General features: G+C 42.2%; 1 protein-coding gene across 1 annotated transcript; it reads left to right on the top strand.

The window, feature by feature from the left end:
• The first annotated feature begins 6,962 nt into the window (after positions 1–6,962).
• On the top strand, positions 6,963–10,423 carry COX20 (cytochrome c oxidase assembly factor COX20). Its single transcript, XM_082755801.1, has 4 exons — positions 6,963–7,031; positions 8,770–8,884; positions 9,020–9,083; positions 9,669–10,423. Exons 1-4 carry the CDS (start codon positions 6,999–7,001, stop codon positions 9,808–9,810), a joined length of 354 nt encoding a protein of 117 aa, XP_082611927.1. The 5' UTR covers positions 6,963–6,998; the 3' UTR covers positions 9,811–10,423.
• The last annotated feature ends 5,806 nt before the right edge of the window (positions 10,424–16,229 follow it).

The raw sequence follows: 16,229 nt of genomic DNA on the forward strand, positions 1-16,229 counted from the left end.
CTAATAAATAAATGGTGGGGCTGTGGGAACTGTTTCAGGGTTTGACTTATAAATAACAGCACAATGCCTGAAATTCTTTTTAGGGACTGTTCTTTCACTAGATCTTGTCAGAACAGATAATTATGCCAGTTATAGATAAAATTTTAAAGAGACATCTAATATGTTCCAAATGAATCTGAGACTTGCCTGTATTAGGTTGGAAAAAGCAACTTTGAACAGCATTACTTGGTAAATATTCATGAACAAATATCTGAAAAGATGGTGGGTTTAAGATAAACTGCTCTATCACAACAATCATCGTGATCAACTAATTTAAAGTGTCCTCACAGGAGGTAAACAAATGTAAAACGGAAACCATAAACTATCAGAATGTACACGTCACTCCCAAGAGCGGGGACGGGGTGGGAATCAGATGGAACTGACACTGTTACTCAGAATTACGCTGTCACAAACCCAAGCTAGCACTCTGAAGGACCATTCATCAAAATAAGCACTCCTTTCCCTTCCTCGTGTTAGAAATGGCCCCTCTTTTGTCTTAGAAGCACTGGATTTGATGAAGTAAGCAGTGCAGCTTTCTGCCAACACACACTTCTCCAAAACTGGAAGAGTAACTTACCACGACTGCCATTAGGCTATTTTAGCTTTAGCTGACCAGAAAAACTCATCTATTAGACATCAATTATATCCAACTCTGTAAGAATTTTAAACAGCTTATAAGTGAAGTGATTAAGTGTATGTTTAGTTTCTATTCTCATTCCTGCAGAGGTACTGAGAAGGCACGAGTTTGACATGCTAGGAAAATAAAACCACCAGCATGGGAAATTATGGGGAAAAAAGCCCTACCAGGGTAAATAAAGAAAACTCTCTGCACAGATCAGCAGCCACAGCATAGATGTCCATGCCCAAGAGCTCTGCAACTGAATTTACTGAGCAGCTGGCTACCTTGCTGGTGAGGAGAATGGCATGGGTGAGGATAATAACCCTCCACTAAGGGTAGGAGACTGCGAGGGCTTCCTCAGCAGCACGATGGTGCAGAGTGCACACAAATCCCACCAGAACCCTGGGAACAATTCCCCCAGCACCCTGAGAGCTCCGGCTCCTCTACCAGACCTCAGAGCACAAACAGCTTCTGCCCCAGGCTGTCTTGCATCAGGTGGTCTGTAAGTTCATAGGTATTAGTGATTTTAGCCCAGCACCTGATGCTGGGAAGCTAGGAGTCTCCAAAATTGAATTCTGACAGAAGGTCACAGCCCTTGGTAGTCAACCACCAGCAGACTGACTCAGACTTGAGGCCAGGTCACAGCGTGGCATCAGAAAGAGAGCAAAAAATACTGGATTCAAAAACACTAATACCAAGTTTTTAAACTCTGATCCTTCTCAGAAAGTAGGAGAATTCTCATCATATATAGAAATATTTATATGCTAGACATTAAGTCATTCCCGACACTTATGGAGAAAAACCTTGAATTCTTGCCAGGGAATCTGAGCACCATAGTGGGACACCTGAGGTGTCTGCAAATCTGCAACAACTGTTTGGAAACAATATATTCTGCTATGCTTTGATCTCTCAAATCTCAGCCTTAAGGATGAGCCATTTCTTATGAGATCCTTCTGGAGCCATGAGCTTTCTCTTCGCTACCACTTGCCCAAGGGGCACTATTTGGTATAGGAGATCCTGCCCTAGCATACTAAAACTGGTCTTTTAGCACGATGAAAAAAATGTATGCTGACATTTCTGAATCTCTTAGTGTATTTTGGATGGCAGCTGTCTTAAAAGTACACTTTATTACTTAAAAGTACACTTTCCAGTTATTTCCAGTGGAACAAAGCACTTTGCAGCTGGCATGACTACCAGAGGACAGTCATGTCACCAGGCAAGGTGGGGATAAGCCAGTGAGCGTACTCTAAAGTGTTTGGTGCTTTATTACAAAATTGGAAACAAAACCCAGAAACCCTTACCCTACTCCCACTCCCACCTCCTTCCCCCCCCCCAAAAAAAAAAAACAAACTAACAAAAAAAGCAAAAATCAGCACTATACCTCCCTGTATAGTGCTGATTATACACCTGCTTTAACAGCACGTTGCATACAAAACACAGCGTCAGAGCAGCTCCTGAACATCACTTCTCTCCTCTTACCCTTTGGTTCAGTGATGTCATTATATTCTAGCACTGTCTGTGTTAAAAATGAACCAGTTGCCGAGACCTTAGTGTATTAATGCAATAAAGACGTTTTTGCCTTCTCCAGGCTTTTATCTCAGCGAAAAATAAAGAGCCACGGTGATTAATGCAAAAAGTTACTTTAGCTAGTGTTGGATATACAGGGAAAAGTGTAAGGACAGGAGAAGCACATAGTAATACTTACTCATTGTACCCTAGCACTTGTGGTGAGGGAATTCTTAACCCTGAGAGGGTGCCTGAGTATTTAACAGCCTTTGATAGATTTTTCTTTTCCTCTGAATTTTGCAGTGCTGTTTAAATAGCTTATTTCTACATAAATTTCTTACTGGCATAATTCAGTTTGTTATGAATTTTCAGAAACCACATCCCAAAAGAAACAATTACCATACAAATATCTTATTAGTTCTACTCTTCAGTTTTCTCTGAGGAATTAATAAAGATTAAACCTGACACATTCATATGACAGACATGGAACACGAGGCTTAGAGTTCATAATAATACCCCTCCACGCTATTCCTGATGGAAACCTCAGGACAGCTACTCTAGTTTGAAAAAAATAAGATGTGAAGTGTTTCTGGGACTCATTGGCAGGGATAAAAGCAGCAATACTCTGATTTGGAGGATCTAAATATATAATGTTCACAGGTTCAAAACCATGACATGATTTCACTGGTAGAAAAATAAGAAATGTAATATATATTATATATATATATTATCTGCCATATTGTGGTCATATGACTTTTATATATATATATATATATATATATATATATATATAAAAAAGTCATATGACCACAATATGGCAGATTTCTGAAATAATTCATTTTCTGCAAATTGGCCAATTGTTGGGATAGGTGATCTAATAATCTGTTAATATAATTTCAATTTAATTGCAATTAGAAAACAGATTGCTGAGAGAAGCTGGGGAATCCCTGCCTGTGGAAGTGTTTTAAAAAACTTAGACAAGTTTGTCAGGGATGAGACAGCGTAAGTTAAGTACCTGTGGGGTAAAGGAATGGACTAGCAAACCTCTCATGTTCCACACTCCTATTGCTATAACCCCATGATTACTAGGTCATTATTACACAGATTTCTTTCAGAAGTAACACACATCTCCTAAAGTCTTCAATTCCAGAAAATATATTCTAGGTCTTAAAAGGCTGAAACTTAAAAAGAAATGGACCAAAACCAGACAATTAAATACTACCATCGTCTGCATGAAGGGGATTTACAATGTCATATAAGAAAGCTGTCTTTCTGTATTCACCAATAATAAATTTAAGACATGCTTTATAAGCAAAATAGAAAACATTTTCATTATATGAAAGATGTTGTTTAATTAGGAAAATGTTGGTTCTGTTTTTAGTCTGGACTTTAGCATGCTTAAGTCCAGTTGCTACCAAGAAGTCAGGAAATTCTAAAGGTAGCTCTACCTCTGACAGTTTAAGTGAAATTATAACTGATAAAGTTTTATATGTCTTTTTTCCTTTCTTTTCTTTTCTTTTCTTTTCTCTTTTCTTTTCTCTTTTCTTTTCTTTTCTTTTCTTTTCTTTTCTTTTCTTTTCTTTTCTTTTCTTTTCTTTTCTTTTCTTTTCTTTTCTTTTCTTTTCTTTTCTTTTCTTTTCTTTTCTATAGAACCCCCTTGTTCTTTTTGAATCATATACTTGAATAACATTAAAAGATCTGGCAGAAGAAATAAAGCCACAGGAGCCTGCCTTCATTTCCTAGGCTTTTAGAGGAGTATGTTGAATTGACAGCTCATGTTGTAGCTAGAAAGACCATTTGTACAGAAACATCATTTGTACGGGTAACTGGGAGTATTGGAACACTGCTCTGCGCTGATGTGGCCTCACCTCAAGTACTATGTGCTGTTTTTTAAACCACAGCCTAAGAAAGACATAAAAAGAATAGAGAGTGTCCAAAGGAAGGGTACAAAGATGGTGACAGGTCTAGAGGGCAAGACTTTTCTATGGAGCAGCTGAGGAGCGGCTAAGGTCTCTTGGTTTGCTCAGCCCCGAGCAGAGCAGGCTGAGGGGAGGCCTCATGGCGGCCTGCAGCTCCCTCACGAGGGGAGCGGAGGGGCAGGCGCTGAGCTCTGCTCTCTGGGGACAGCGACAGGACCCGAGGGAACGGCATGGAACTGGGACAGGGGAGGGTCAGGCTGGCAGTTAGGGAAAGGGTCTGCACCCAGAGGGGGGTCGGGCACTGGGACAGGCTCCCCAGGGCAGTGGTCACAGCACTGAGCCTGCTGGAGTTCAGGAAGTGTTTGGACAGCGCTCACATTGGGGTTAACTCCTAGGGGGTTCTGCGTGGAGCCAGGACCTGGACTCGATGACCTTTGTGGGTCTTTTCCCACTGAGGATGTTCTATGATTTTATGATTCTGTGTTAGTCAAAGTCAACCTACAGAAGCAATCAGCAAAGCCAGCCCGGAATAAAACTGGCTTGCAGTTGAGCCTTAATTTGCATTAGTATTAATGCTGGAATAAAAAAGGCAATTTGTTTTAATTGCATGAGCGTGGTTCCCGACTGCCTTGGCAGCAGTAGCCTGCACACACTCTTTGTGCCTTCCCCTACAGGGAGTAGTTACTCTGACATAACCTGCTGGATGGTATCTCTACAACCATCATAGTAAATATTTACCACCACAAAACCATCATATACATAAATCCTACACACCTGAATCTAATAATATGATGTCCTCCTCCTGAAGGACAAACACTTGTGAAATCCAAGGACATGAATGGAATAACCATCCTCTTCCTGACTTCTGGCAATGTTAAGTAACCCTTGCTTACATTGCTTACAACATGGCACCTGGTCACCACAGGCAATTGCTTGACTTCTTTTTAAGCAGCTTCAAGCTGACCATGAAGACAGATAAAAAGTCCTACAAGATTTGTTTCAAGGGGTGCCTCCACCACTAGCCCAGGAATCTGCCAGCCTGCTAACTACCAAGCAATGCCTGTAGCAGAGCAACGTCTCGAGGCGCTTATCTGCTCTCAGAAGAGCAAACGTGTGTCTCCCCTTATGTTCGAAGGTGACAAGACTGCACGTAGGTTCAGACCCCTCGAGAAAGTGCTCAGCATGATGAAGGAAATTAGCGCTGAAGTCAGCAAGCCAACATCAATCCAATTCTTCCACTCTTCTTTTCTTCTTCAAAATATTAACTTCTGCAGGCCAGGCCACATCACCACCAGTAAAAGCACTATCTACTTTTTACCAATTTGGCCCTATTAATCCCAGACATATTAGCCCACTCCTGCAATTTCTTACTATACTCCTCCATGTTTGTGGTTGTGCAATAAAATGCAATTACACAATGATTTTTTTAAACCAACTAAAATAAAACCATACATTACAAATTCCAAGAAGAAAATATGCCAATAATTTTATTTCCACATTTTATTATGGTAAATGTCCTGTGTTTTTACATGCATAATACACATTAGCTTTAAAAAGATTAGATACAATTCCAGATATGTTTATTGATCTTTTTAAAATTGCAAATGTATCAGACCAGTTTGTTCCATGAATTCTGAATATTGCCTCTAGAGACTGCAAAGATGATAAAACAATCAGATTTGGGACTGCTGGGAAGGAGTGAGACTTATTTCTAATCTGTTAAAGATTTCAAATAACCCATGCAAATGTAAAACAGCACTTTTCAACTAGTAATATATCAATTCTGTGTAAAAGTACGTTGTTTCCAGAATCCTGAAAACATGTAAGTAATATAAAACTCAAACTTAAAATCCAGTGAGTGCAAAAGACCATTCTATTCAGCATCGAATTAAAAATAAAACATACAAAATAACATTTTAAAAGGTCTGACGATATCTAATTCCTCCTAGGGAAACAATGTGTTTCAGGACTTTTTTTTTTTTTTTTTAATCAAAAAGCAATACTACACATCTCTCGTCCTTGTTTTTCTTTGTTGCTGCGATGTAAAAGGTCCTAAATTGAACCTAGCTGGCAAATTACTACTTAGGAGGTAGAAACTTGTTTTCTTCCAGCAAAATGTGTTTTCACAGTATGTCAGAACTACAAAACGCTGTCCTGAGTCACTTAGCACCATTTACCTCTTCAGATTTTACTTGTGGTAACATTTAATGTCTGAAGCATCATTTCCAGTGTGCGGACGTGATTTGGCACAGGCTGCCCTAAGAAACGCACTGGTGTTTTATCCAATTTGGTCGTAATGACCCAAACAGGACCACCATTCTGTGCAGAGTAATTCACCCACGCACGCCCCCCTGCCCCCAGCACGGGTTTCTCCCCGCCGCGGGCCGTTTCCCTCGCCCTTTCAGGTGCCAGCGGGTGCCAGTGGCGGCCGCCCCGTGTGACCTTGCCGGGCTTTCCCCACCCTAAGGGCTCTGCGTTTGTGACACGGCGGTGCTGTGGCTCCGCGGCACGGGGGGCACAGGGAAGGAGCGGCGGTGCCGGGCGGGTGCCGCTTGGCAGCACGCCCGCAGCGCCGCCATGGCTCCCCCCCCTCCCTTTCCCTCCTTCCACTCCTTCCCCTCCCCGCTGCGCGCCCTCGCGCCTCCCCCTCCCGCCACGGGCGGGCGCGCGCACGCACGCACGCAGCCGGGCGCACGCGCGCGCGCCCTCGCTCCGTGACCCATTTCGGCGAACAAAGGAGCTCGCGGGCAGCGAGGCCCCGCACCTAAAATGGCGCCGGCGCCTCCTCCCTCCCCCCCACCCCCCTCCCCTCCGCGCGGGCACCACCGAGACGGGGCGGGCAGAGCGGCGCCTCGCCGCGGCCTCTCTAGGCGCGTCCCTTCCCCGTCTCGGTGGTGTGCGGGCGCTGTCGCGTCATGGCGGGCGAGGGCGGCTCTGAGGAGGGGAAGGTAATGGCGGCTGCCGGCGGGACGGCGGCCGTTCGCTCTCCGTATTTAGTTTTATTTTTTTAATTTTTATTTTTATTTTTTATTTCCACACGCTCTTCCACAGGGTTTTCGCTTTTGGGGTTGAAACGCTGTCGTGACCCTCGAGCCTCCTCAACCGCCGTAACGGTGGCCGGAGTCGCACCGAGCGGCTGACTGCCCGTGTGGCAGCGGGTGAAGCCCTGCTGTAACGGGGCACAGCGTGGGTGCAGCACGGGCAGCCTGGCTTCTTCCGCAAGAGAATGCTTGAAATCGTTAGGAGATCAGGGCAGGGCTTTTTGTCCCGCTGGCACAAAGGGATGGTGTGGGAGCAGCTGAGGGCTGTTCGCAGACAACAGAGATTAAATTATTAATGTAGGTTCCTTACTTGAACGCAAATCCATTTGTAGTCAGAGGCTTGCCATCCCTCTGTCCGTAGTCGGGCATCATTCTCAGTGACTTCTCTCAGTGTTGCCAGCCCTTTGTGGATGGTTTATGGTGGTATCCCATCTTTAAAATCCAATTGGTCCAACTACAGCAGCTTTCAAAAAAAAAAAAAAAAATCATTGTTAATGACTTCAGCTGGTACTGTTGCACATTGCAGTGTTTAATGGTATTTAATGATTTAAAGTCAATGGAATGGTTGAAGACAGAATTATCACACCACCAGTAACAGGTGAGTTAGGGAGGAAGAAGAGAGATTTATTACAGTTCAGGCCCCTTCACTCTGACCATGTTGTCTCGAGGCCTTTGCACATGCAGTTTGCCATTCCTGCTTGTGACACCAACGTGCACTTGCAAGGATGTTCTTCAGGTGGGAGATACGAATTGTAATCAAGTTAGAAGATCTCAATCATACTTAAGCCAACGTAGGCATCTCAGAAATCAAAAACATATTTGTCCAGACAACAGTTGCATGTATGCATGGCAATATGTAATTGCCATTTGAAAAGTAAATAGAAATATGGCAGAAAAAAGCTAGTGTGGGTTATAGATGTGAGGCAGAATATGAAATAATTAGGGTAATTTTAATCAGTAGATTCATTTTAAAATCTATGTGTAGAATATAGATGAATTTATATGAATAGCCCCTATGTTTAGGCATACATGGGATTAAGTTTAAAATGGTGGTTTTAGTCTTTGTTTAATATAAAGTTCTCTGGTACCAGCATCATCTTCTCCAATAATTTCTTTAAGTCTTTTTTTTTATAATAATAATAATAATAATTAATAATTTTAAACACGTTTGCCTTTACAGGTATTAAAATTATGTGGCATAACCTTACCTGGTTGATTGTAACCTCACCTGTTATACAACCTGATGTATTTTGGTTTTAAACAAAGAACTGGGCTCCTAAGGGTATTTATTCTCCCTTCCTTTTTAGAGAGAATAAAGGAAGAAATGAAATAATCTTCAATAGGAAGGATAGAAGAACCATAAGCCACCAGGCTTATAAAAATGATGTTGCCTAAATCAATTGCTAACTGTTTTAAAGCAGTTTTTGATACAGCTGTGCATATTTGCTATGTATGGTCATCTTTTGCTCAAGTATAAATTGATTTTGCTCAAATATAAATGTATTCCTGGGAGCAGGAGATCATCCAGTTTTTATTGTTGACTACTAAAATGAGTCAATTTTACAGGGAAATTGGCTACTTTTACAAAAGGAGTTTTTAATTCATATTTTAATGTGTTGTTTTATTGTTTTCTTTTTCCTTGCAGTCCTTTAAACTCCTAGGATTTCTTGATGTTAAAAATGTCCCGTGTGCACGAGAATCAGTGCTCTATGGCTCTGTGGGATCTTTAGTTGTGGGTCTTGGACACTTTTTAGCAACCAGTAAGTAATTACACCTTTTGTTTCTTTTGTGTTATTTGTAAGGAGAAATTCATTCTCAATTTCGATTAAGCTTTATTAATAATGGGAAGCCACCCAACTTTTTTCCTCTAATTTTTTGGAGTATTTTTGTTTCAGGTAGAGTTAAAAGATCCTGTGACTTTGCAGTCGGTGGCTTTATTTGCACAATGTTAGGATACTGGTATGTAGAACGTTTCTTGAATTTTGACAGACCTATGTTGGCTGTTTTGTACAACACAATCCTTGTGTGACCTTTCATACTCTTTTTGAAACTCCATATATGACTTGCCTAGCTAACTGTCCTCTTCCTTCTCCCCCAAATCATTTTAAGGGAAGAGAGTTCTATGCCTTCAAATTTTTATTTTCATATATTAAAAAAAAAAACAAACAAGCTGCTCATTTCTTGAATTCTCAGAGATCAGACCATCCAGTTATCTCCTTCTTTCTTCCTTTTTTTCCTTCACATGTGCCATTCTTCTGCCCTAATTAAAAAAGCAGCATATTAAACATTCACGAGGTTAAGATCCAAATCATAGAAGTGAGCATTTTCCATTGGAATTGTATGTCCTGCTCCTCAGTAGGAGCTGCCTAATGCCTGCCTTAAAGAAACAGCAGGTACCCTGGTATTTCCATTATGCGTTATTTCATACTGAATTTTACTACCATTATTGTATGTGGTTTCAAAATTTCAACTGGCTGAATAACTCTGATTTGATACCGTCACACATGTAAAGAGGGAATCACGTTTTCTTTTTGTCTCCTCTAGGTTTTACTGCAGGTACAATTTAGCCAAACACAGGATCCGGCAAAGAATGCTTAAAGAAGGAATGAGAAACAAAATTTTATTTGAAGGCAGTTCTTTTGATCCAGAAAAAAAACAAACGGACAGTGAAAGAAGCAATTCATAGTCTGCTCTAGAAGAATCTGTGGGCTAATACAGCTTTGGGAGAAGGTGGTCCAAAAATGGTGGTGTTCCCTGTAAACGTGTGAGGTAACTGATAAATCATGCTGATTTTCCTAGAAAATTCAAGTAAGAAATTCAGTGTTAAGTCAGTATACAAGCCTTTCTTTGTTTCATGTATGTATGTATATAACTACGTACACGGTCAGGAATGACCTCCATGGTTTTGGCTTGTTAAACATTTGGGAATTGATGTGGTCTGCTGCAGGGTCTTGGAGGATTAATGATGGCATTTTGGGACTGCTTGAACTGTATTATAAACAGAATGGTTCATTTTAGCAAAGTTGTAATTACGTCTCATTTAAATACAGGCAAATATTTCCATCAGCTCTTCTCTGAGTAAATGCATCTTTCAGTGCTGCTGGTTAGCATGCTGTTTGTAAAACAGGAGTATTTAAACAATCAGTGAATGCTTTGCCTGTGCAAGGTGGATATCAGTAGCTTTTGTAAGATTTCAGCTGCAGAGCAGTGGGCAACTTCAAATAATCTATATATCCTGTGAACTTCCATCTGTGTCTGTGCAAAACGAAGAATAAAACCACGCTTCAGGAGGAGCCTCAGGTATTTGTGTAATATCTTTTGACTTGATTAAAAATCTATTTGAGACATTTCCTTAACAATTGCTGGAATAATACTTATATTACTTACAAGTAGTAACGGTAAGCAGTTCATGGAAGAAGGCATGCTCTGTTAATATATTTCACTGTAAATCTTAAGATAAAAATATAACTACATACTTTAAAGGAAACATTGTTTCATTGGGAAATAGTGTTAGATTTAATGGCATGTGGGCAAAAAGATGAATGATGGCATAGAATTCCTTTGCTTGTATGCTTCTGTCTACACCAGTGAGGATGCATTTATGTTTTTTACAAAATGATTTATAGTACATCATGTTATAAGCACCTTTTTGGTCTAAAGTCATTCACTGAGCACAATTACCCTCTGCTTAGTCTGAGAGAGTTTGTGATCTGTCGGTGGTGGGGGTGTGTAGAGGAGTGCAGATGTAAACACCAGCATTGCTCTACTTAGTTAATTTGGAAATATGCTTGAGAGCACTAAACAAGCATGCTGTTTACACTAAGATAGTTGAACTTTTACAAAACCTCTCTGGTTTAGCCTCTTACAAGAAGAAAACAAACCTGTATTCTGTACCATTTATTTTTGTTCCGTATTCCTCCTGTTTCTTCTGGAGGAAATAAAAGAATGAAGATAAGTTTTATGGAGAACTTTTAGTTCAGTAATTTATATTAAAAAGTCTCCAGAGGGCTTGAGTTAATGCAATGAAACACTCTCTGTCCTCACTGGAAAGTTCAAGCTCAGAATTTAACTCATAGCTAGCTCTAATTCACAAGATAAAATGTTTTCTGTAGTTTTATGCTGGGAGGTGAAGAGGAGAGAGAAGCTCCTTCTCTTTGGATCATGTAGGAGGCGTTGCCTCTTGAAGCCCTTTGAGTGGCAGTGGGAAACTGAGCCATGAGCAAGTACTTAGCAAGCTCCTATTTTAACACATGGTTGAGTTCTTTCCTATCTGACATAAGAAAAGGAGCTGCAACCTAAGCAGGGGGTCTTTTGGCTGTGAGGCCATAGTTCGGTTGGGGAGTTTAGAAAACAAAAGCATCCGGGTGAAAATCAGGTAAGATGTTGAGAAAAGAACGTGGCTCTGTGCTGACAGGAAAGGAGGCAACATGCACGGAAGGGCATCCTTTAAAATGCGTAAGTACAGTGACCATGACGAGGGGAAAACAGCAGGATTAATTTCTCTACAGTATTAATTGGCTGTTGTTTTAGGCTGCTGTATGTAAGGACATCAGCCCAGTAGCAGCTTAACGGCAGTATTAGTGATTCTGGCCAATAACAACCAAATTCCAGGTGTATCCGATGGCTTAAATCACCAGTCTAACGCTGCCTCCCCATACAAAACATAAAATAAGTGTGCCAGATGGTAACAGAAAAATGGGGAAAGAGGTAATATGCAGGCAGTCTGGCCAACGTTTGAGTTTCATTATTGAAAAACAGAGGTAAAATTGAGCCAACCAAAAGTCAGCCTCTGCAGAATGGGAAGTGTGGGGAGGAGGAATCGGTGAGCAGGACTCAGCTGGCAGGAAAGGGGAGGGTCGGCAACAGCAGAGGAAAGAATGCAGATAGTTAAACATGGCTCAAAAAAAGGCTGACAGCTCTTCAGAGTGCCAGCTACAGCTGCTTCTGCATCGGCTATGGAAAGTGGATTGAAAGTGACTGATGGGTGACAAACCCCTGTTGAAAGGATGAGCAACTTTGTGGGGGACAGGACAAAACCCCAAAATCTCTATTAGCTGTAGTAAATTGAGGTAAATACATAAGAGAATAAAGAGTGTAATAACTTAGCAGAAGTAATTTTAATATTCAAAACCAAAGTCCTAACTATTCCTTAAATTAGTGAGTTGTATTCTTACTGATACTGTTTGCTTTTTTTTCTTCTAGCTAAGTCATTCATAGAAATATGTAGCATGCACCTCTGTTTTATTATTGCACTTTATATCCCTGTTGCTGCTAGTGACAGGTGTGAGAGCTCTTGCTTTATCAAGGTTCAAAATACCCCTCAGATTAATAGATAGCTAACACAGAAGAGAAATAGTAGGACTGAATATGTTTTTCTGCACTCTGAATGAGCCTGCAAAAGGAGAGAATGAAGTGTAACACCTTTAAACTTAGAGACCACTGGAAAAAAATCCTCTTTATTGCACTGACAGTTGCCTTATTTGGTCACCAAACTGTGACCGACCAGAACACATTTTTTGCTTCCTGAAGTTAATAAAATCCTCTCTACTTTTAAAGCAATGTAAAATTCCACCAAGGTAAACAAATGGGTTTGTGGCACCTTGCTCTCACAGTGACTGGAGCACACTGCACAAGGGAGGGACATCCTCCAAACCTTTCAGGCACAAAGTCTCTGTCTAAGGTTAATTGCCAACTCTGTTATTGGAGGTATGTGATCAGATTGCCTCTGCTCTCCAGAACCTTCTGCTATAGCAAATGTAATGTTTCAGCCATCAACAACTGTGACAGGCTCAGAACCTAAATTTTTAAGTTGACAAGAGAGGCACTTACAGCTGTTACCCCAAACTTGTCGGTTGCATCTTAACCCAAGCAGAGGTTTTTAGGAGATGGCTTTGCTTTCTTGCTTCATTTCTCAGGCTTCCAAGGTATTTTGTGTACTGCCACCCAACCCAAGTCCTAGAGTGCTGGAAAGGGAAGTTCACCTGTCATTCATAAATGAGTCTGGCTTTTGGTGGGGTGATTTTATTTTACGGGGGGGGGGGGGGGGAGTACACTGGTTATTTCTGATGTAAGCAACACAGCTAACAATGGAGCACTGTGTGAACTTGGTTGTAGTGAGTTCCCAAGTGAAAGAATTACCTCAGCTTAGTACGTTAATTTCCATGCTTCCCTCATTCCTGTATTCAGGATCTTAGGTCAAGAGCTTGGTGATTACTAGTGAAATTTTGAAGCAAATACGAAGTAAAATTACCATGAAAAAATGGTCAGAACAAGGTTCTTAGAGCACGTTCAGAAGATGAAGATGACAAGCTTTTGATCAATTCCTTTGAATTTGAAGAACCAAGAATTAATATGTCAGACGTAGAGCTGAGTTCTGGTTAATGTGACTCGAGGCCTTGGAACGTACATCATTCTTAAACTGAGAACATTGCACTCAGCAAGTACAGCTGGTGAACCTTCAAAGGAGGCAGGGGAACAGCTGGATGAAGAGAAGGTAGAGCCTTGGTGATGTGAGTAAAATGCAGACTCACGGCTAGCAAAACCCTGGCTAAAGCTGTTCTCAAGGCCCTATCCATTTCCTGCACTTTCTGTATTTCTTCTGTATGTGGTTCGTGGTTTGCTCAGGAACAGTCCAGCGGAGGGGCTGCCTGCTGCCATGCGAGCAGGTCACAGTATCCGTGTCTTGTGTAAAGACTGAGGGCACTCCTGTTCTGGGTGCTGAGGAGGGTAGTTTAACCCTTCCAGCTTCTGTCATCAGCAAGAGAGGGGCACAGCCCTCAACTGTTTTGGACGTGCCAGGAGCCTGCTGGGAGTACATCAAACTTACACTGGGAGCAGACAGTTCCCATTATGGAGCTCTTTTTCTTCAGACTGGCCAAGCTTAATAATACACAGACTGTATATTGTGGTGATGTATGTAACAGAACCAAAGAATCCCCTTCTGTCTTCACACTCTGAATAGAATGAAATGCCTTCTTTGATTATTTTTCAAGCATATCAAATGCTGTTTCAAGGAGCAGCCATGTGCCCTCAGCCTACATAGATTCTCTTCCCTGATCTCTCCATTGATGGCAGTCAGCTTGTGATCAACTCCAGTGATCATGGTGTGTATTTATCTACAAGAAGTCCTGGCCTTCGGGGCCATGTAGACACGCATGACAGGTTTTGGGGTTCACCTACAAGCTTTACAACTCTAGCTAATAGTCATGTTTTTCATTATCTGGATCAAGAGTTCTTACTGTCTTTACCTTTGGCAGGCAGTCAAATCCAGTGAGAGAGATCTTTCTCTACCACCTCATCACTCATGCTTTGCACAGATGCCGTGGAAATGGGGTGAGGCCTCTTTGCCTATGGCTGCTGCTTCTAAGCAAATTCAGTCAGGAGCCCATAGCCCCAGCCACCAGCCTATTTTGGATATGTTACTTAAGAAATTAAAAAAAAAAAAAAAAGTAACATTCCCCTACTGTCAATAAACATTCAGGATCTGGGTGAAATATCAGTAATATCAGTGAAGGTGTAAAGTTGATAACTGATTTATTATTGGGCGGATACAATGTCACCAACAGCTGTTGCAGTTCTTCAGACCCAACATACAGCAAAATTTTCTAACAGCCAGTTCCTCGATAAAGAGATTCTCTGTTCAGGTACCCCAAGGAAATCTGGAACTACCAGTGCCTGTTACATGCTTTGCTTACAGCATATTCATCCAGCAGCTGAAGCCCTGGAGGGTCATCCTGAGGCAGCGCTGGGAGACCCTGACAGAACTTGTTTTACTTGGTTTTTAGATCTGATAGTATCTAAACGCAATGTTCTTTTGTAGCCCTCTACTCAAACTCCGGATAAAAAGAGCTCAGCTCTTTCTTCCTAAGCATCAGAATGTCCCTTCAAACCACTACCACGGAGGGCTTCATACTCCTGCTAGAGTAGAAGAGTAGAGTAGAAAAAAAACAAAAAAAAAAAAAGTGGAGTAGAAAAGCAAGATGGGCTTTTCAACCCAGAAACCCATTCACTGTTTCTAGTCATCACTTTTTACATCACTGTTCGTTCTGGGAGCACCATGCTTTGGCTTGTATGCCTCTATCACCCACACGTGTGTTCTTGAGACCTCCACCTAAAGCAGTGGGTGACCCAGATGCTCTTTTTCTCCACGCTCCCCCTGGTACGAGGAAAAAGGCGTCCACATGTTCAGGATGTGGCAGACACAAGGCTCTTAATACCCCAATCAAGACTGGGCATTTCAGTCTGTCTGTTCCTCCGTGGCTGTGTCTGGCCGTGGGGAAGACCGCAACATCTTGATCTTGTCACGGAGCCTCTGAGCAGGTCACACAGTGCTTTCTCTCCTACCACACAGCCAGAAGGCCTCTCCCGCACGGTGACAAGTGTGGCTCAAGCTGCACAAAGGATGCACGCAGAGGATGCATCCCCACTCCGGTTTGGGAGCTCTCAGTCCCTGGGAACTGCAAGGCTGTGACAGATGTGCTGCAAACCACAGCTTTTTATTAAATTGCATACTCCTGCAATTGCAAAGCAGACAAAACTGGAAGAGTCCTGTTACTGATGCATCAGAAACACTTTCCATCTGCCAGGTGTCTCCAGGAGGATCCCTGTTAGCTGGAGCTCCTCAGATACAGCCACCGTTCAAGGAGGAAACCATTCGCTCCCTTCCCCCACCAACGCTCTGGTTGCTTTCAGTGGTGTAGTTCTCACTGTTCAGTTTTGGAACCAGAGGGGGATGCTTGTACTTAGTGCTTGCTGGGTAGCCTCCTTTCCAAGGCAGTAAGCATGTATAAAAGCAAGTTCACTCCTGAAAACACCCAGCACCTTCAGTTCCTGTAACAGAGTCTGCCGAGAGGAGCCGTTGGAATCCATCATTTCCCTTTCATGGCCATTTCTTGAAAAAAAAAAAGCAAAGCAAAGCAAAGCGCTGGCAAACTGCCAAGCCATGGAGGCACAGCGATATCCCGGGGCTGAGCCAGCGCCGCCACTCAGTAACAGCAGCAGCCCCTGGCTGAAGAATGTCCAGGAGCTGCTAGGGAGCCTCTCCTCTGCCTGCGCCCCCCGGACCCAGCCTATGGCCTCCGCGTTCCTCTCGCCGCGCAGGAGATC

Source organism: Aythya marila, assembly GCF_965140915.1.
Source record: "Aythya marila genome assembly, chromosome: 3".
Taxonomy (NCBI): Eukaryota; Metazoa; Chordata; class Aves; order Anseriformes; family Anatidae; genus Aythya; species Aythya marila.

What these genes read in the sequence shown, in the direction of transcription:
- COX20 (XM_082755801.1), top strand. Translation starts at nt 6,999, where the DNA reads ATGGCGGGCGAGGGCGGCTCTGAGGAGGGGAAG. An exon ending in GCGGCTCTGAGGAGGGGAAG is followed by an intron (nt 7,032 to 8,769) that starts GTAATGGCGGCT and finishes TTTTCCTTGCAG; the next exon opens with TCCTTTAAACTCCTAGGATT. An exon ending in TGGACACTTTTTAGCAACCA is followed by an intron (nt 8,885 to 9,019) that starts GTAAGTAATTAC and finishes TTTTTGTTTCAG; the next exon opens with GTAGAGTTAAAAGATCCTGT.